Source organism: Moschus berezovskii, chromosome 11 (genome assembly GCF_049115385.1).
Source record: "Moschus berezovskii isolate FMDL1 chromosome 11, NW_MosBer_1.0, whole genome shotgun sequence".
NCBI lineage: Eukaryota > Metazoa > Chordata > Mammalia > Artiodactyla > Moschidae > Moschus > Moschus berezovskii.
In genome coordinates, this window is record NC_142470.1 from 44,273,424 (window position 1) to 44,295,535 (window position 22,112).

Sequence of the window (22,112 nt, forward strand, 5' to 3'; positions counted from 1 at the left end):
TGAAGGCTACCATTATACTTTAGTTGTAATGGACTGTAGAAGCAGCCCTTCAGCTTCAATTTACTGAAACAAGTAAAGGTCTGCTGAGGAATACTTTTATCCTTCCATTCAGAAGGTCCACTGGGCACTGATGACTTGTGATTATTCTGAAGGAAAGCTTTCTCTGAAAAAAAAAAAATTGGGGGGAAATGGCAGGAGATGGACTGGATAAGCATCGCTGCTTCAGGCTTTACTTAAATTACACTCCAGCAACTGCTGCAACGGCCGTGTAATAACCGGCAACACGGGAGTCTCTGCAGTGACAGAGGTGCAGAAGAGTTCCAGTGGAGCGCTCCCGGAGCCGATGAGGTGGGCTGTTGGGCTGCCTGCCTGCTGCTAACGAGATGGGCCATGTGACTTTGCTAAAGCAACACCTCATCTAGTAACAATATTTTAAAATGGCTTTTAAGAAATTTTCTGCTCACCTTAGTTTCATGCATATATTTTCTTAGGAAGAAAAAAAACTCCCTGTACATCCCTATTTAACTTCACCAATTCTGACAAAGATACATTATAATGAATCATGGAAATTTCTTGTATGATCTCATGTTCTACATAAAAACAGCTCAGCTGTTTAAAGGGTTGTTTCAAATTCTTATGGGTGAGAATCTAATTCTTCTCGGTTTTAATAAAGTGAAAGCCCTACCAAATGATTTTCTCTGGATTGAAACACATTAATATGAAATAAAACTTAATGTCCAAATTCATTACATTTTCCCTCAGGTACCAAAGTACAGACATCAGGCTAAATTTCTTTTAAATTATTTTATTTTTGTGTAAGCTAAAAGGAAATTTACACACTGAAATCTCAAAAGACCTTAGGCATGCACATTAACCTTGTTAGAGGTTCTTCTACATGTCTTTCTTTTTTCCATAGGAATTTCCCCAAACATTTAAAACCCATAGTTTTTACTGTATATACAGCCTAAACCATAGCAATCTATGATTATGTCATTTTACACTGTGCAAAATCCTCAAAAAATAGTGGTACAATAGAACAAAAAAAAATCAGTAACAAGTAAATTTCATTGTAAGACATTCATGTAATTTGGTCCTTCTCCAAACCAAACTGATTTAAAACAGACACAATCTCTTTAAACCCCTTCAATCAAGTTCTGACAATGATCCACACCCTATAACAAAAGACCAATCAATGCAAGTACCTTGCAAAAGGTCAAACAGCCATAGGCCAGATTGAAAAGATTAAAAAAGAGCACAAAAATGGTAACAAAAGCCAGACCTGAAACAAACCCACCACACATAAAATTAAAAAAAAAAATTAAACAGGGACTTGGAGCTTATTTATGATAGCAAAAGTAATTCAATATACAATATGAAAAATTAATGGGACAGTCAATGAAATCTGAAAAGACTGAAGGGGATTTTCATAGACAGTGGAGACTTGGGTTTTTAATTTTCATTTTTTATTTCAAAAGTTGTGTAAGAAGGACACCACCAGTGTATTTCACAAAGACATAAATGTATACACCCCAGCAACACAAAAAGAATAAATCTTCAAAAATGTTCACCCCCGATTATTTACATTTGTTTCTAATATAAATTTATGACTTCAGTATGTAAATAAATATACATTACTATGTATACCTTTCTAGTGCGGCTTACCAACAAATCAGCTGAACTTTTAATTTTTTTTTTTTAATTAGAGCAGGTATGCTTCTGATGGTAGGGAAGGGCTGGAGGGAAGGAAAAGCAATTGAAACTGTCCAGTTCACATCAGTTATCCATCTGCCTTCTCTTGGGAGCTTGTGGAAGGTGTCAAGGTGGTCGGGAACATCAACACCTTGGCATGCATGAACGTTAGGTCAGGAAGGCTGGCGATCACCTTGATGGCTTCTTCACTCAGGTGCTCTTCTCTTTTCGGTTTCCTGTTGACAAATGAAAAAAGACAAGTGTCTTAAAGTGACTCTAGCTATAGGCCAAATGGGAGAAAATCTACTCTTAAAGCAGACAGCAACCTGTGGGGACCTGAGTATCTTCTCCGCCAGTCCCTGAACCTCGTCATACCTTGATGTTGAGTGCTTTCTGTGCCCGAGGTGAAATCTCTTCTGAAAACTCACACCGAATCTATGTATGTCCATTACAGTTAGACATGCCTAACCGTACCCGTGTACAGCTCACGGCTCTATTTAAGGTTAGAAGAATCTACCCAGGCGTACTTTTAAAATGCTACTAGGGACTTCCCTGGTGGCTGAGTGGTTAGGACTCCAAGCATCCACTGCAGGGGGGCACAGCTTTGATCCCTGGCTGGGGAACTAACATCCCGCATGCTGTTCAGCACAGCCAAAAAAAAAAAAAAAAGTCACCAAGCAGAAATATAATGCTGAAGCCCTAGTAAAACTCTGCCTGATTAGATTTCCCCCTCCCCACTGAGAAACTACAAGTTACCTCAACATAAAGTATGTCTGGCACAAGCCCTCATTAAGTAATTTTCACCTCAGGCTTTCTTCAACCCCAAAGGGAAATTCCAGGACAGAAAGCCCTCAGCTCAAAAACACCCAGCCTCTGCCCCACTGGGATACAGATGTTGGTCCAAACCCTGCAGCACTAGGGCCAGCTGCTGAGGCCGAGAATGCACCCAGGCAGGAAGGACTCAGGGAGGGGGGAGTCTCGAAATCTGATGGGGCCTGTAGATGAAATGCCCCTAATACAAGAAATGAGCAGTGTGGGGCCCACAGCAGAGAGGAAGAGCTCCTGCCGACCTGGGTCCTTCAGTGCACTACAGAAAGTGCCAACCGAGTCTCAACTGTGGCTCACACAGGATTGTAATTCAACCTTTGTTTTTTCTAGGATGTTAAATACACTGAAAGAATAGCTGCAGTCATAATGATATTAACTTTAGATCAAAATTCATTTAAAATTGTTGACTCTACAAGGTTCAATTCTCTTTTATGGTACTCTACTAGGTGGGACCCAAGTTATTTCTTTCACCTAAAATTTTTCTTTGTCCTTAGGATGAGGTGAAGGAAGTCAGGAGATGAAACAAGAAAGGAAAGATAGATGCAGGTCTTTATTTAATACCTGGACTTCTCTGATGTAATCACATTTGAGTTCAGGCTGAAATAAAAATTTACAGAACAACTGAAAAAACCAAACATCAGACTTTTAGGACTGAATATGAAGGTCAGCTTCAGGCACTTTGAAACCATCTGCAGATAAACCTCAGTTCTAGGGTTTCTCAGAACAGAATAACACTCCAAAATTTTTCTGATTAAAATCTGCATTTTTAACGGCACTTAAATCATGGAAAAACTATGAAGTGGATGGGAAACTGACTATCTGCATTATTCCAAAATAAAACCAGAGAGTCCGGTGCACTTTTTAGTTTCGGAGTGAACAGCTGGAAGGCTCCACGGCAAAGGGCAGCCTCTCACCAGTAGTCGATGTCAGCATCACTCACGATGGGGTCAAAATGACACTGTGTCTTCTGATGTGACACAGCACCTGTGATGTCTTCCAGCCAAAATGTTTTACCCGAATCCATCAAACCTTTAGATAGAATATCCAGTTGATAGGAAATAAGGGAAATGGAGAAACATTTGAAAACTACTTGAAGGAAGCAAATGAACAAATCCAGAGGTTGGGATGTTCTGTAGGACACATGGACTGACCTTTTCAACCAGAGAGTGTTGTTATACTGAGAAGCCAACAGAAGGGATGGAGGTAGATATACTAGGTTAAAAGTGACCTAGCCCTAACGGTTAAGGACAAAAGTCCTAGACTAGATATTGATCTGGAGAAAGCAGAGAGAAAGGACACTGTTGGGAATTTGAATACATACAGCCTGAGTGTTAGATGAAATGAAAATTTACTGAAATTGACAGATGGAGACCACTGACTATAAGAGTAGGCTCAATTTGTAGAGACCATAAAATCTCATTTTTGGTTAAAACAACAACTATATGTGTATATTTGCAAAAATAAAGATCTGAAAGAATTGAACTAGGGAGTTATAGTGATCTGACTGGTAAGAATGTGATACTTTAATTAAAAACATTTTGTCTCTATTTTCTTTCTGTTCTTACTGCTTTTGTAAAGATAAAAAGTTATTAAAAACAGTAACAAGTAAAATTGCACCTAAATGTACTTCCTCATTTGTGGAGTGCAGTTGGTGTGTGGGGAAGGATAGCAAAGAAGTTTTCACCCAAGGAATGGTTGGTAAAGATTACTGTACAGTTTCTACCAATTGCCTTCTTTCAGAGGCACTAGGCTGGATGGCATCACCAACTCTGTGGACATGAGTCTGAGTGAACTCCGGGAGTTGGTGATGGACAGGGAGGCCTGACGTGCTGTGATTCATGGGGTTGCAAAGAGTCAAACACGACTGAGCAACTGACTTGAAGGCTACCTGAAGTTGAATTTAAAAATAAGAGAAAGTTAACATATTTTGTGCATTTATCTGTAGTCACTAAGGAATTGATGTGCTCTAGTTTTCTTACAATATAAGAAAGAAGAAAATGCTTGGGAATTTGAAAATAAAATGTTACATTATGGTCTTTCCCCAAGAGGCAAAGGCAATGACCTATTTTTGATTTATACTCTCCCAAGTTAAGATTTATCCTGTTGGCCAATGCAATACAATTAATAGTCTAGATTAAACCCATACAATTATGGTTAAACTGATTTTCAACAAGAGAGAAACTGGGAAAGAACAGTCCTTTCAACAACTATCACTGGTAGGACTGCATATCCATGTGCAAAAGAATCAAGTTGGATCCCCCCTATCTTACATCATATTCAAAAATTAATTCAAAATGGATCAAAGAACTAAATGTAAGAGCTGAAATTATGAAACACTTAGGAGAAAACTTAGCATAACACTTCCTGACCTCGAAGTAGGCAATGGTTTCTTAGATATGGCATCTAAGGAACAAGCAATGAAATACACATATATGTATATATATGTATGTATATAAATATATATACAGGGCTTCATCAAATTAAGAAACTTTTGTGTTTCATAGGACACTAATCAAAAAAGTGAAAAAACAGCCTATGGAATGAGACAAAACACCTGCAAATCATATCTGATCAAGTAGCCAGAAGAATTCTTACAACAAAAATTTCCTTAAAGAAGAGATACAACTGTTTAACAAGCACCTGAAAAAATGCTCAGTTTCACTGGCCATCAGCGAAATGTGAATCAAAATGACAATGAGATGTCACTTCATACCCACTGGGATGGTTATAACCCAAAAGTCAGACAATAACAAGCCTTGTGAGAATGTAGAGACACTGGAACTCAAACATTATTAGTGGGAATGTAAAATGGGGCCACTGCTTTGGCAAACAGTTTGGCAATTCTTCAAAAAATTAAGCGTAGCATAACCATGTAACACTGCAGCTCCATCCACAAGAAAACTGAAAGCATTTGTCCACACAAAAACTAGTACACAAATGTTCATGGCAGCACTACTTATAACAATCAAAAAGTGAACACAACTCAAATGTACATTAACTGATTAATGGATAAGAAAAATGTGGTACAGCCATAGGATGGAAAACTAGGCAGCCATAAAAAGGAATGGAAAGTACCAAAATATGCAACAATATGGCTAGCTTGAAAATATTATGCTAACTGAAAGAAGTCAGACATAAAAGGCTATATAACGTATTATTCCATTAGTATGAAATAACCAAAATATGAAAATCCATAGACATAGAAGGCAGATTAATGCTGCCAGGAGCTAGAAAAAGTAGAATATAGGGAGTGACTGCTAATGGGTATGGGGTTTCTTTTAGGGATGATACAAATGTTCTGGAATTAGATGGTGGTAATGGTTGCACAGTGACAGATTATTTTCTTGGGCTCCAAAATCACTACAGATGGTGACTGTTGCTGCTGCTAAGTCGCTTCAGTCATGTCTGACTCTGTGCGACCCCATAGATGGAAGCCCACCAGGCTCTCCTGTCCCTGGGATTCTCCAGGCACAACACTGGAGTGGGTTGCCATTTCCTTCTCCAATGCATGAAAGTGAAAAGTGAAAGGAAAGTCGCTCAGTCGTGTTCAACTCTTAGTGACCCCATGGACTGCAGTCTACCAGGCTCTGCCATCCGTGGGATTTTCCAGGCAAGATTACTGGAGAGGGCTGGAGCCATGAAATTAAAAGATGCTCTTTGGAAGAAAAGCTATGACAAACCTAGACAACGTATTAAAAACCAGAGATATTACTTTGCTGACCGTCCGTCTAGTCAAAGCTATGGTTTTTCCAGGAGTCATGTATGGATGTAAGAGTTGGATGGACCATAAAGAAGGCTGAGCACTGAAGAATTGATGCTTTTGAACTATGGCTTTGGAGAAGACTCTTGAGAGTCCCTTGGACTACATACAAGGATATCAAACCAGTCAATCCTACAGGAAATCAATCCTGAATATTCACTGGAGGGACTGATGCTGAGGCTGAAGCTCCAATACTTTGGCCACCTAATGTGAAGAGCTGACTCACTGGAAAAGACCTTGATGCTGGGAAAGATTGAAGTTGGGAGGAGAAGGGGATGACAGAGGACGGGATGGTTGGATAGCATCACCAACTCAGCAGACATGAGTTTGAGCAAACTCCACAAGATGGTGAAGGACAGGAAAGCCTAGCGTGTGCAGTTCATGGGGTTGCAAAGAGCTGGACACAACTGAGAGACTCAACAACAACAATGGTTGCACAGCCTTGCAAATACACTAAAAGCTACTGAATCGTATACTTGAGAAGGGTGAATTTCATGGTATGTGAATATATGTCAATTAAAAGGTCAAAAAAAAAAAGAACCAAAAAACCATGTATGCCTTTTGGCAACTAGTCCTTTGGCTTATATAAGCTTCAGCTAAGTCTGTGCTATTAACTAGCTGCTACACACTGATTAAGATTAGGAAGTAATTTTTCTCTGTATTAGAAAAGGTAAGCTAGAAGATGGAACTATTTTAAAACTGAGAACTTGCATTTCTTTAACAAGTAAGTCACTTTCACAACTTATGTTTAGAAAGAGAAGAGCACAGGTATTTTCTCTTACATATGCAAACGCATTTGGAAAAGAGTATGGAATGTTGTTTGCTGTATGGCAAATTTCCTCCACCGAGACCACTGTTTCTTAAGCCTTCCTCACACTATAGTTCCTCAATGCTTTTTCACCGTCTTCTGTGTACTGACAAAAGCCAAGATTTTGCTGGGGTGTACACTTCAAATTTTGTTTTAATCAAAAACAAAAAATGAAACAAAACCTAAAAATAACCAAGACACTTAAAAAAATTCTGTTGAAACTATGTCACCACCCTCTCTATTCCCTGTACAACTGAGATTCACTCATGGGGACAGTTTACAGTATTACCTTCTAATTGTAAGACCTCTGAATATTTGCACTTCTCACCATTTTCAAATAGTTAATTCCTCAAAACACAAAATTCAAAGGTGGCAACTTGTTTTCCTTTCAATTTATTGTGTTTTAAGTGTGAAGCTGGACAGGCATTAGTGGCCAGTTCAGTTATGACACTAACCCCAAGATGCACACTATAGTTTCAGTTCATCCCATAACAGTACAGAATAAGAGAAAAAAAATGAAAATAACTTAAAGTTATTTAAATTGGAAGAGTGGAAGAGTGCCTTAGTGTACAGAATGCTTCAAGGGTGAGTTGAAAAGTTAGGAAAGCAAGCAAGTTAACATTGTGGCTTAGAGCTCCTCCTGATGGCACAAACAATGAATTCTCACCACAGAGACTAAACATTACTACAGTTCACTCAGCGAGACTGCAGAGGGAAAGAGGTGAGGAAACACTAGGACTGCCCTTAAAAAAGCCTGTACAAAAAGCAGCAGGAGGAAGCCCGAAGGATAAAAAAGCATCACTTTTCTGCTTGTTTTTAAAGTTATAAACCTTTAGTTAACATATATAGAAAAAATGGATGAGAAATTTGTGTAAGAAGAACATTAAGTTGAAAATACAATTTATTTGGAAAGAGAAAAAATTAGAAAGCAAGGAAAAAAACCCACACTAGCTTGATAGGCGGAGAAGGCAATGGCAATCCACTCCAGTACTCTTGCCTAGAAAATCCCATGAATGGAGGAGCCTGGTGGGCTGCAGTCCATGGGGTCGCTAAGGGTCGGAAACTACTGAGCGACTTCACTTTCACTTTTCACTTTCACACACTGGAGAAGGAAATGGCAACCCACTCCAGTGTTCTTGCCTGGAGAATCCCAGGGACAGGGGAGCCTGGTGGGCTTCCGTCTATGGGGTCACACAGAGTCGGACACGACTGAAGTGACTTAGCAGCAGCAGCAGCAGCAGCAGCAGCTTGATAGGAGGCTTAACTGTGCCAGGTAATATTACAACAAAGAAATGGGCGACGAGAACGAGGGAGAGAATCTGTGACTCAGCAAGAATGGGCAGACTACAAACCCATTCCTGGGAAGAGTTCAGGGCAGCCTTGCTTATAAAACATATAATAATGTATTTTCTTAATTATGAACATTAAGTGTATTAATAATAATAGCTATTGAATGGATACTTCAGTACACAATATAGTTTAAAAGGCCATGTGAAAATTCAAGCCAAAGTTTTAAGACAGGTAAGCATTTATTATTCACAAAGGAAAAAGTTAGTTTTTAAATGGATGTTTTTCTACAGAAGAATTGATTTAAAAGATAAATCTGAATTTGAAATGTGAATGGAATGCATTTACCCAGGAGAAAGCGCTATAATATCTCTGCCTAACTGGGCAAAAGTAAATATTTCCACTTTTTCTTTTTTTGGCCACACCATGCAGCATGTGGCATCTTAGCTCCTCAAACAGGGACTGAACCCGTACCCCCACCTTGGAAGTGTGGAGTCTTAACTACTGGACTGCAAGAAGAGTCCCAATATTTTTATTTTAAAATGTCGATGAATCGCAGATTTGGGACAGCAGAGTTGGTATCCCAATCAACACTGGTATTTGCTCTCGCAGTAGAGACTTCCTTCATAACCATTCCTTTATAATGACTACCTTGTTAGAAACTGCCTTATTTTATGGCTAACGTGTCAAAGCAGTGGGTTATTCCAGAGATTAATTATGTAAAACTAAACGTTTTTTTTGGGCTCCAAAATCACTGAGGATGCTGATTGCAGCCATGAAATTAAAAGATGCTTACTCCTTGAAAGGAAAGTTATGACCACCTAGATAGTATATTAAAAAGCAGAGACATTACTTTGCCAACCAAGGTCTGTCTTGTCAAGGCTATGGTTTTTCCAGTGGTCATGTATGGATGTGAGAGTTGGACTGTGAAGAAAGCTGATCGCCAAAGAATTGATGCTTTTGAACTGTGGTGCTGGAGAAGACTCTTGAGAGTCCCTTGGACTGCAAGGAGATCCAACCAGTCCATTCTAAAGTATATTGATCCTGGGTGTTCATTGGAAGGACTGATGCTAAAGATGAAACTGCAATACTTTGGCCACCTCATGCGACGAGTTGACTCACTGGAAAAGACTAATGCTGGGGAGCATTGGGGGCGGGAGGAGAAGGGGACGACAGAGAATGAGATGGCTGGATGGCATCACCGACTCTATGGACATGAGTTTGAGTGAACTCCGGGAGTTGGCGATGGACAGGGAGGCCTGGCGTGCTGTGATTCATAGGGTCGCAAAGAGTTGGACACAACTGAGCGACTGAACTGAACTGAAAGGTTTTTTGAATCCTATACACAAGCCTGCGTGACATCCCTGGTATCTGAGAAAACTGCTTTTCTAAAGGTCATGAACCTAAGGGGATCCCAGAAGGCTTGTTAAAAACAAGGCTTCAGGACCTAAATCAAAGGTGCCACATGTCAGCAAAAATTCAGAAAACAAAACAGTGACTGTGCTGCCCTTCTCTCTTAGCCTGGAGGTGAAAGGATTAGCTTACATGACTCTGGGATTGTCAAACTGGGACCCCAAAGATGATCACCTCAGTAGTTAGGAAAGAAAAGGGGGAGCATTTCTGCAGTGGTTTTATGATCTCAATTCTTTAATCAGACTCTTCTTTTGTTACAGAGTTGGGTATAGGTGCAGGGAAAGAGAAAAAGATCACATCTGTCAGCCCTTTCTAGTCTCTCATGAAATAGCTCTGCTCCAGTAAATTCATAATTAAACATTAACTTGATACTATTTTCTGGAATTGGGAATCCATGGCATTTATATAAATGTAGTGAATTTTAATACAATATATTGAAATTACTACCAACTTATATGCTTTCCCATCTGGGCTACTTTGATCAAACACAGAATTCAAAATTAGGGTGTAATGAACACTAGCTTTTACCTGGTAGATGTGCTTGTCTTCTCTACTGTGGACATGAGTCTTGCAAATGCATCAGTCACTTTCAGGCTTGAGGTGGAGATTTCCAGCTTAGAAGTTGTTAATTCATACAACTCTGGATCCACACCTTATAGTATAAAATGATAGTCAGTGATGGTGCGCTGCAATGGCTTACTCAATTAGCCACAATCCAAGATGCAAAAGGCAATTATTCTGTAAACATCTGAGTCTTTATAAATACAACAGTATAAGACAGTATAAGTCTTTAGAATACTTTAACACTGTATTTATTTTTAAAAATTTAAATTCCACTTTTCAGAGTTTTTATAAAGTAGGAAAATACTTTAAAAATTCCACTTTTGTATAAATAAAGCCTTAATTAATCTAACATTTATGTAGCAGATATCATTCAAATACTTCTAAAAAAAACTGTCTGCTATAGGAAACTCCCTAAATGCTGGATTAGTCTGTGATATGAAAATTAACAATGTTTTACAAATAGAATGCACAATGATTTGTTACACAATATGACACCTCAACTTTTAAAGGGACTAATTTAACCTCAGTTTTTGAACCTCCATTTTCCCTTATCTCCATGACCATTTTTCCTCCATATTTTCACTCATTCCCCCAAATTTGGAAGTTAATGTAAAGTCTCACACACAATAAATGATTTGGTTAATTTAAATACATTCTATCTGAGGACATGAAATATTATCCAAAGAATTAAATTATTACTAAAGTTATATACCACAATGTTCTTTTTTAGGTAAGAAGTGGGGAGGTAAAATATTTTCAGAAAAAGTGAATAAAAGTGCTACTTTTGAACAAAATAAAAATCGTCTCAAGGGCTAATTATACTCCTAAAGTTTCACAGCTGAATCTAGTGTCTAACAGTTCAAATATCTTATTGGAAAAATTCAAAATGAAGCTGAGTTCATTAGGATTAGATTTATTGTAAAAGTCTAGTAAAATCCTTCTGTTTGACTTCATTAAAATACACATACATATTTTAAAACTTCCTTGAATATTAATTTATATAAAATATGATGACTACAAAAAACAAGTAACAAGTATTTTCAACTCATGCTAAGCTTAGGAAAATAAAGACAATCAGACAAAAATTTTTTAATTCTACCCTTTCTTTAGTTTCAGCAAATTCATTAGTTTTGAATAGAAAAGCAGATTTTAAGTACAAATGTCTTATAGTTTCATCAATTTCTAATTATTTGTTTAAAAAGTCTTAAGATCAGTAGATAAAATTATATATAAAAGAGTCATATATCTATGCTCACAAGTTTTCTCCTTTTAGGGTATTTCAAGGTTAAGAAGAAAATCAGGAACTGCTTTCTATGAACCAACTTTGTAGCTGACTAGCAGATGTAAACACAGATCTCAGATGTTTACAGAAATTATAACAGCAAAAGCGGCTTTCACAGTTACCATGTCCAACAAGGGAGGAAGGCTATAGAAAATGTTGACTCTCCCACGTTCTTAACAGTTCATTAAGGTACAGTTTCAAATTTTAATTTAAAAGCCCTTTTCTTTGTATTTCTATAAATATAAATACGCAGCTAAAATGAAAAAATTTACAGACGCTTGTAAAGCAGGACCAGATGAACCCAAAGCACCTCCTTCCTCTACTGTGAAAGGTTCTATTCCAAGTAACCACAAAATTTAGGTAGATGGTGAATGCATAATGCAGAATAAACAACTGCAGTCTGACTTGCAACAGGAAAGTGCTGGTGAAAACTTAGTTGGGTTTGTAAAATACTGGCCATTTGGCTGTCAAACAGGAAAGTGGGAGATTGAAAAAAAACAACAAAACAAAACCCAAATCAACCTCCCCCAGCCCTCCAAAACCATTATCACCAAAAAAAAGTACTATGGCTATATTTTATATTTTTCAAAAACAAGATAACTACTCTACACAAAAAACTGGAGAGTAAATTTTTTTTAATGGAAAAGATTCTTTTTTTTTAAACAGAACCTTAATGAGGCATAGTTCACTTACAGAAATAAAGCTAGCCAACCAAGTTCTATGCCAACCTCCTAAGTCTCAAACACAAAATAAATAACTGCAAGCTAAGACAAAATGACTTTCCCAGAAACAAGTCAGAAAAAGTGCAAGCAAGTGGTGAAATGGACTACTCAGGAAAGTGTTTATACCTACAGCTTGATGGAAGTTTTAACAAAACCCAGTAGCAATAAAACAAGTCAAAGCTTATTTAATAGTAATTAGGTTTACACAGAGGCTAGAGCATATTGATGAAAATATGGAACAAAAATATTTAAGAGGTTCCGAAGTAGGATCGCAATCGACCATGCTCATTTCACTTCCATTACAGCTCTAAACCTCAGAAACTGCTTGCTCTTCTCCAAGCTTTGTATGTATACTGAACCTGGTGATAAAGTCATTTCTGTACTTCTTTATTTGGTCAGATTATTTGTGCTCTTATGGATGATTTTTAACTGAGTTTGAAATGTAACCAAAAGTTAAATTTAAACCAGGTTTTTAGGCATCCAAAAACAGTGACCTCATTTAAGTTATCATACAGTTCATGACAAAACAAAGCTAAGAGCAAATTAAAAATAGGAGCTTGGTTGGTGATGGACAGGGAAGCCTGGCGTGCTGTGGTTCATGGGGTCGCAAAGAGTCAGACACGACTGAGCGACTGAACTGAACTGACTTCATTCTTGGGATTATAGTAATAAGGAAACTGATACACAAGTTTTTTGGTTCCCCCACCCCCCATTACGTATTAAAAACTACTCATCCAGATCATTCCATAGCTCACATGTATTTAGAAGTAATTTAAATAGTGAAATACCATATTGAAGTTAAAACCAGACACAGATTAGTTTCTTATATGCTTGTAAAATCTTGGAAACAACGAAAATGATAACCAGGGGATTAGATTTGAGGAATCCAGTCATTCTACAAAATGGCCTTGGAATGTCCTTTTAATACAATCAGATTTCCATAACCAGACTTGGAGATGGGTATCCTGGGTCCCAGCCTCACCCTTAGCTGATTATTCTCTTAGCCCCCCCCCATTTTCCATTATAGCTCCTAAACTGCTAGAAGTGGGTGGCAGGGTTATCTAGCTGAATAGAACAAAACCAGCAAATTCTCAGGAACCAGGCTGGCTATCTACCTGATCCTAGTAGGGACTGAGAGGGACCCTCACTATGCATTCTGGGCATCAGCATCTACAGGGCACTGTAACAGCCGTCTGGTGATCAAAAGGTGTGATTACCAGAGCACAAGCAGGGATGACAGAGAGTCATTAAAATCATATTAAATAAAATATAAACATAAAAATGCCATTATATTTTAATTTTTTATTCAGTTAGAAAATGACAAAGTACATTAATCCTTGGGTCAATGAACTGAACTTTTGCCAGGCTGAACATTAACAGGCACTCCAATAAGTTTTAATTTCTAGCTTTTAGTATCTCACAGCAATTATTTTCTACTATCACCTTTAACATTTTTTTTTCTCCATGGAAAACTAACAGTAAGCTTTCTATTCAAGAGCTACATAAAAACAGTAATAATTCTACATGGGACTATATAACTAAGTGCTAGACTCCAAACATTTTGGAACCTAATTATACATTTAGCAGCACTAATAAATAACGAATTGAATGCCAGAATCTGTAAAGGTTCTATTATCACAGACAGTATAATGTCACTGTGTACTAAAATATTCTTATATATCTAAATTTGTATTTTTTCAAATGGCTTTGTAGAATATGCTTTAAAAAAATAAGCATATAAAAGATAACATTTTCTATTTACAGGGGAAAAAAAACACCCTGCCTTTAACTGTGTAAAGGACATTAGGGCTGTTTTATATCTAGAAACGACTTTCAGCTCTGACTATTACACTCTGACAAACCTTTCCTTAAAATACATTTTTCATATAAGTCACTTGTTATAGTCAGATACTAGAAAATAATAGTAGATAGATGAAAGAAAAGTATTAGACATTACAGAGAATACAATCTGTTTCCTTGTTTATAGGAAAGTCAAGTGATGTAGTCATGCTTTTAGTAAATATACTAGAATTGTGGTTTTAACACTCTGCTGACCTGGGATTGTGGTGCTGCTGCTAGAGCTACTGTCATCCACGGGCCCAAAGAAATCAAGGTTCAGAAGAGTGGAACCTCCACTAGCTTGAAATTCAGTGACCGTGTTGGTAGGCAGCCACACAGAAGGTAAGCCAAGGGAGGAGGGGTTATGTGTAAAAAGGGGTAAGACACACACTTGAACATGCAGGTTATAATTAGTAGTCATTACACATTTTAAAATCAACATTAAAACAATGTGTACAGTATTAGTTTTTCATTGCTAAGGACATTTCTAAAGTAACAGTTTAATTCAATGTACATTTTCTCATGTACAATGTAAATAATTTAACACTTAGTAAGGTTTTAGTTAAGAGTTCAGTTCTTTCAATTGAAACTTGAAGCCATACCAGAAAGACCAAGGGGGAAAGTGTACCCGTTAAAGGGAAACAATACTTTAATCTCAACCCAACATTAAATCACTGTACATGCCCAAATCAATCTTTTATGTTAGTAATGTTGGTTTCTAACGAGTGATTTTAAAAGTGACAAAGTTGTCAGTTTCAGGACACGCACCAATACATTAACTTAGTTTAAAATAAAATAAGGTAATAGAAATGTCATAACTGCCCTACCCTGAAGTGCAACCTCAAGCTGTACTGTTCCCCTTTAACTCTGAAACAGTAATCAGAAATAATATACATTTTTAAAGAAGTTGTTAATAAAAAGCACGATGATTTGACTGAATAGGACACCAGACAACAGCAAAAGGTGCATCCAGGCTTTCCTTCAGCACTGTTATTCAATTGGATGCTTTCCAGTTACCCTAGGATCCCCCACTCTAAGGCAGAGTTGATAAAGAGTAACAGGTGTTTCAGACCATGGCTCAAACAACTTATGAAGCATAAGGAGTAAGAATAATTGTACTTTAGAGTCCGATTAAAACTTGTGATATCAACACACAGGAAACCTAGTATTTTGTGTTATTAAAAGACCCCACCTTATTAGAATAAGTTAATCCTTTCTCAGGACTTTCTTTTAAAGCCATAGGAGAAACCAATTATTTCTGGAACTACCTACTAGTATTTTGAGCTAAGTTTTAGAAAAGGAGCATGAAAATCATTCATTTTTCATTTGCATACAAGTGCTCTATAAAATATTATTAAGTCTGAAAACTACTTTGAGTCAATAAATATGGATCTATTTGCACATTGTTTCTGGTTAAATAATTGTGCTTTGTGCTTTAAAGCAGCCTCTAGACACAAGACTTGGCATCCAAGAAAATTCTATAAACTAAAACTACAGAAAAATATCTCAAATAAATTTGGTCTACCTAAAATGTTATTTAAACTACCTAGATATCTGTGAGAAATAAAGAAGCTTATCTTTGACTTAAGATAAAAAGAAACTAAAATTTTATCTGGTTACTGCTACTTATATATGGACATTAATACTGTTAATAATAGTAACGGCTGGTTTCTTGAGCAATTACTATTCAGAAAGAAAGCCTGAATTTCCAAAGATAAGAAGTTATGTTCAAACAAAAATGGAAATCAGCAGAGAGAAGTCTGTCTGAACTTTGTAGCTTTCTTAACTCTAGCTCTGGTGCTAGAGGCTCTACGGAGAGACGTACCATCTAAAGGGTTAGTAAGGCCACTGCTACTCCAGTCAAACTGGACGGGTGGTAGAGACTCCTAGAGTTGAAAACCAAAAAATCAAAATTAATCAGTATAGGTTGTAGCAACATAAAGAACCCTTAAAAACAGAACAAAACACTACTATAGCAAGATCATTAGGCAATAAAATACCTAAAGACAAAGTTGGGATAATTTACAATTTCAGAAGGTTATCTACAATATTAACACAAACTGAAATTGCAAAATTTATAAACAGTACAGCCTGTTGACATTAAAAATGGTGTATCTGAGAAATGGAATTATCTTACATTTTCAAACAGAAGTTTATAGACTGATTCTATATCAAGATTTCAATCTATTCTCCAATCGTAATTTAAACTACTGGCTTGAAAACCCCAATGATCTTTTTCACTAAACAGTGATCTATTTTATTTTAAATGATTAGCCACTTACAATTTCTTAATAGATAATACAAGGCAACAGAGAAGGTAGCATACTGAATTGGAGGCAAGCTGGGTTATTAAGGACTAAGTAACTAGCTGTATAAACATGGATGTTAATTTATTTGGTTTCCTTATATATATATACAAATTTTTAAAAAACTATAACATTCTCTAATTTAGAAATTACTTATAATCAGTATTAGAATTTAATTAATGTACTGAAAAGTATACTCAGAACTCATTTGAATATTCTACGTTTAAAAACTCTGTTAACTGCCAAACACATAAAATAAGCAAATGATTAATAAAAGACGGAAGGTAGTACAAAACATTTAAAAAATGATCCATGCTTTAAGAATATTCCTGACAGGGGAAAAAAAATGCATTTTCTTCTTTTATTTTGGGGGTGGTGTTGGCAACACTTATTGAAATAACCTTTTACTAGGTGATGGACAGGGAGGCCTGGCATGCTGCGATTCATGGGGTTGCAGAGTCGGACATGATCTTACTATCAACATGTTATCTTTTTTTCTGTTTTGCTAACTGTAAGGCAGGCACTTATTAAAACCTTATAATCATTTTTTTTCTGTAGACAAAGACACTGTTCCCTGTAGGAAAAGAACGTGAACTGGCTAATTTTGAAAGTCTAACCCCATGGTATTATAATACAATTGCTTTGATAACCACGATGGGCATGTTACTATAAGCATTTGGTCTCCCCCATATCAAGTCAGTCCTGGAGATATAAAGAAAATAAAATACTGGTGATAGTGGCAGCCAGGATTAGAGAGAGGTGGAATGGGGGTTGGTGAGGGAGACGGAAGAATGCTGTATCTTGATTGTGGTGGTGGTCACATGAAAAAAGAGCATAGAACTATACACACATATTGAGCAAATGTCATATTCTTGGTTTTGATATTATTCTATAATTATGTAAAATGTGACTGTGGGGAAAACTGGTGAAGATACAAGGTACCTCTTCTGTATGATCTTTGCAACTTCCTGTAAATCTATAATTGTTTCAAATAAAAGTTTTAAAAACCCTGGTGAAAATCTAGTTTATAACCTACCTGCAAGACTGAAAAATAACATTTATAAAAGATCTTCTTTAGCTGATCTCAAAAACAAACAAAAAGCTCTAGGTATTCCAACAGATTCAACTTGTTCTACTTCTCAATCAGGAAAACCTTTAGAACTATTCAATACCGACTGGATGGACAAAACTCAGATTTATGTAATAACAAAATTTCTGGGTAAAGTGAAGCAAAGCTCTTTCATTAACATGTTTTATCTAAACGATGTCAAGTACCTGGATATTCTGAAATATTTCAATGATTTTCTGGAATTTTGCTTTTCACAGACATGTGTGGCATTTTGAAGATACAACCAATATTATAATAAAGAGGTACTAAATCATGAATCAAAATTTAGTGGAATTGAGACAGATGAAAAACAGACACCTAAATAATTACAGGTTAACTAATGGCACGGACAAGCAGGCAACTCAGAGAGAAAGCACTGGAATGAAACATTTAGAAACAACTTTACGTGGCATGAATGATTACTGCAGAGACGAAAGGAGACAAGTTCATAATAAAAGGAGGCGGAAAGAAAAGGCTAGAGACAGGAGACTTTGGTTCTAGTCCTAAGTACAGCACTGACATGTGATTTTAGGTAAATTACTTAGTCTTTCCAAATATGTTTTCTAATTGTAAAATGAGAGTACAGAGCTAGACTGTCATTTTTTTCTTTCTTCTAACTCTAAAATTTGGATTCATAACTGAAATAGCAACATAAAGCAGCCTGAGAGAGGAAATTTGCTGGTGGTAACCAGCTGGATAACTGCTAGCCAGAGAGCCGACTCCACTCGGCAGTGAATAAAGTATGGTTAACATCTTAACCTTACTAAAAGGGAATCAATATGGCACTGTGATTGGTGTGACCTTGAAATTCAGTGAAAAAAGATGTCAACAACAACAAAAAGTATCACTACATGCTCTTTTGTCTGTAAACTGTTGTTTTTTTTTTCAGGTAAAATTATCTTTTTTTAAAAAACTCACATTAACAGATATCAATAAAATACTGAATTTCTAAACAAGAGATGTAATGGCAAAAAGACTGATGAGTACAAACTCATTTGAAAGAAAAGATAAAAACTTAGCAGGTACCAAACTGAAATAGAAAAGACAGATCAAAAAGCATGCAGTCATAATGAGAATTATGCCACTATGCTAAGTTCGAAAGTCAATGTTCAAGGATGCCAAACATAAAAGGAAGGTTTGCCACATGCTTTTTTGGGGGAAAAAATTCAGGTACTGAGCAGGTCTTTGCTGACACATTTTGCTAAGCTTCTAGCACTAATGTTTATGGTTGTTTCACCTGAAAAGTATCAATGGGGGAAGACTGAATAGCCAAAATGTTATGTGAAAAATAATAAACACATTGTATGCCAAGGAAGAATGATAAGAAATACACTTTACATGGAGAACCTTTAGAATGCCATTTCAGATGTTTGTTGAGTATTTTAACCTTAATCAAAAGTATGGAGCCAAGCAAAGATCATGCAATTTAGTGATGGAGGTCAGGTATCTCAGCACAAAATTCTGAGATGCATGCTGAAATCTTCAGTTTGAATGTTAGAAAGCAGACCTACATAGGCTCAAGTCAATTCAGAAATAACTTTGAACTTCCATTGGGAAATACTGTTTTCATTGGTTTTCCAAAGCCCAAACTAAAGCCAATGAGGATCACAAAATACCATAAAAAAGTATAGAATAAACTTGTTAATTCAATATTGATGTGTATTTTTAAAAAAGAGAAATGTGTACGTGAAACAGAATAAAAGGAAGTACTTGATTAAAAAGAGCTTTTAAAAAATATAAATAGCAAGAGACCAAGTTCCATCTTCCAGCAAAAAAGTTAGATACGCCTCAATGTTGCTGAAAATTCCCATACTTGCCTGTAACTAGGGAGACAGTCCTTTGATTACAAGTAAATAGGGGTCTATATGTATGCACAGAGATGGCAGCAGCTGAGTCCTTGTGCAGCTACAACTAACCACCATCAAATTAATAAATGTTGATTTCCACTAAAAATCTTCCATTATTAATTTAACACTGAATGAAACTGGAGCCTATTATACAGAGTGAAATAAGCCAGAAAGAAAAACACCAACACAGTATTCTAATGCATATATATGGAATTTAGAAAGATGGTAATGATAACCCTGTATACGAGACAACTAATCTTTGAATGTATAGGCATAAAGTTGTTTCTATTTTTTATGTTCTTAACGCTTCTATGAGTAATTCCCATTTTGAGTATTGTTTATTTGCAAGATTTTTCTTGTTGATTATTGTGACCTGGTGTTTCCCTTTTTAGAGAAGCTTTTTAAGGCAGCTTTGACTCTGTTGAGCCTCTCAATTTTATCTTTATTTTTATTGCATTAATACCTGGTATGTAATAGTTGCTTTCTTTTTTTTATGATTATTCTGTTTATTCTGCTAACTTCTTAAACTGGCTGTATACTTGTATACTCATTGCTTTTCCTTATTATGTAAAGTCTACTACATTTAAGGCCTCAGTGGATAATGTTTTCCATACCCTGTAGGTTTTAAGACTTTGTATTTTTGTTATCTTTCTGTAATGATGTTGTTTTTAAATGCCATGCACTCAGTGAGTGATATAAACACATTGTAAATTTCAGTTTTCTAATAAAAATTTTTGAAAATTAAAAAAATTAACACACATGCTTTTTATTAGGTTATCTAGACTTTTAATCAAGTCTATAATTATATTATATAGAGATATGACTAGGCAAAAGTGACAGGTGATAGCTAACTAATAAAATAAGCAATAGCTTATGGGGTTGTAATACATGGAAGTGGTTGGATGGAGAAGAGGAGGCAAGGAAAAGTAACGACAAGTGGCTCAAATTAAGAACTGCTCTATTTCCAGAAAACATACCAGGCAGTTATTCAAATTACTTTCCTAACACCTAGCACTATAGGAATAAGAATGCTGACTGAGGCAGAAGTGAGAATGTGCTGTAATTCTGGAATCTGTACAGACATGGCAGGCCCGTGAGAACAGCTGATAGCCAGAGGGCAATATATAGCCAATGAAAGGAAGAGAGCTAAGGACAGATTCAGCCTACTGAGATATTTTGCCCAAGGCACTGTGCCTACTGCCCAATCAATAAGGCCAGGCATTTTATGCATTAGGTCTCCACGCCCACAAATTCAGTGGCAGTAATCAACTGGATTTAGAGGGACGTTGAAGCTCAGCTCAAGTATAAACCACAGTGGTACACAGCAGTAATATTACATGTTTCTTGAAACACACCTGAAAAGGCAGGAACCTGCTTTACAAAAGCATTTGCCAAAATCTTCTTTAGTGAAGCAGTTCTGGGGAATAGTGTTCAGTGGAACACATCTTGGGAAAGGGTGTCCAAACATGTATTTTTGTGTTAGACATAATTAGTGATGATATTTAAGGTTAAGAAATGACAAACACAGCAAGAATATATTTTAGAAATGGCAATGTTCATTAAGAATATTAATATTTAAAAAAACAATTTTAACCTGCACTGAGTCAGTTGCTAACTTGATGTCAAAAAAGGAAGCAACCCAAGTAAGCTATGTTCTCCCAGGAAAAAAGTGAGAGGAAGGGCTTTAATATTAAATATATTTGACTGAAATATGATTTGTGCTTAAATGTGCTTAAATGTGCCAAAGAAGTAAAGGGTAAGAAGGGTAAGAAAGCCTTCTTTTTTTTCTTAATCCATACAGTATTTTGTTAAAGGCTGTATCATTGTCAACTTAACAGCTTTATTCAAACTCTTAAAACAACAGTTACTGATGTAATAACACACCTAAATTTTATAACTTTACAAATTTATAAAATTTATAAAATTTTTGCAAGCTTCAGGAAAAACACATAATGGCAGACTTGAAGAGCTGGTATAAATGCAATGTTTTCTTTTTTTTGAAAATCCAGCACTTACCAGATTTATGTGTCAGTAATAATGAACATACAATGTACCAACTGTAAGCGATTTTTTGCTTGCTTCAAAGTTCTTATTTTATAGGTAAAAAGACTAAGGCCTAGATAGGTTTAAAGGACTTACCTACAACCAGCCAATTTTCAAACTGTCTTTTCTATTTTTTAAAATGAAAGAGAATTTTCTCATTGTATTTCAAAGGATGTTAATAAGAACTGAAATCACAGCTATCGTGAAACTAAATTATTAAAATATTTTAAAATGAAAAGTTATATATTAAGGGAAACAACAATGTATGTGGACATATGTGTACATACATGCACAAATATATCTATATACATCCAGATATTTTTACCTGGAATTGGTCAGATGTACATGTGTTCATTTCTGGTGACATAGTGGTGGTCTGACCAATGGAAGCGATTTTTTCTGCAGCAGATAGTGGTTTCAGTGGTTCCTTGGTAGGCTCTAACATACCCTGAGAAAAGCATATTAGCTATTAGTTGGGGGAAGGATCAGCCCATAAACTTCACAAGGAAGTTAATCTAGCAGAAAGAACATAGGTCATTTGGAAAGTACTGAAGACAAAAAGGAACTAGTCTTAAATTTTGTTTAGTGAAAATCTTACAGCACTCTAATGGGAAAT

At 36.2% G+C, this 22,112-nt stretch overlaps 1 protein-coding gene across 5 annotated transcripts in view; it reads right to left on the bottom strand.

The window, feature by feature from the left end:
* Positions 1–789: 789 nt before the first annotated feature.
* The window catches only part of AFTPH (aftiphilin), a 75,091-nt gene continuing 53,768 nt past the window's right edge, over positions 790–22,112 (bottom strand). For 4 of the 5 annotated variants that reach the window (XM_055399175.2, XM_055399177.2, XM_055399178.2 and 1 more), the window contains 5 exons: positions 21,822–21,944; positions 16,018–16,078; positions 14,409–14,492; positions 10,314–10,437; positions 790–1,925 (listed from right to left, as the gene is read on the bottom strand). In XM_055399175.2, the coding sequence (XP_055255150.2) occupies positions 1,778–1,925; positions 10,314–10,437; positions 14,409–14,492; positions 16,018–16,078; positions 21,822–21,944 (540 nt within the window). In that variant the 3' untranslated portion in view covers positions 790–1,777. The remainder of the gene's footprint in view (positions 1,926–10,313; positions 10,438–14,408; positions 14,493–16,017; positions 16,079–21,821; positions 21,945–22,112) is intronic. The other variant, XM_055399179.2, reaches the window with a different exon arrangement.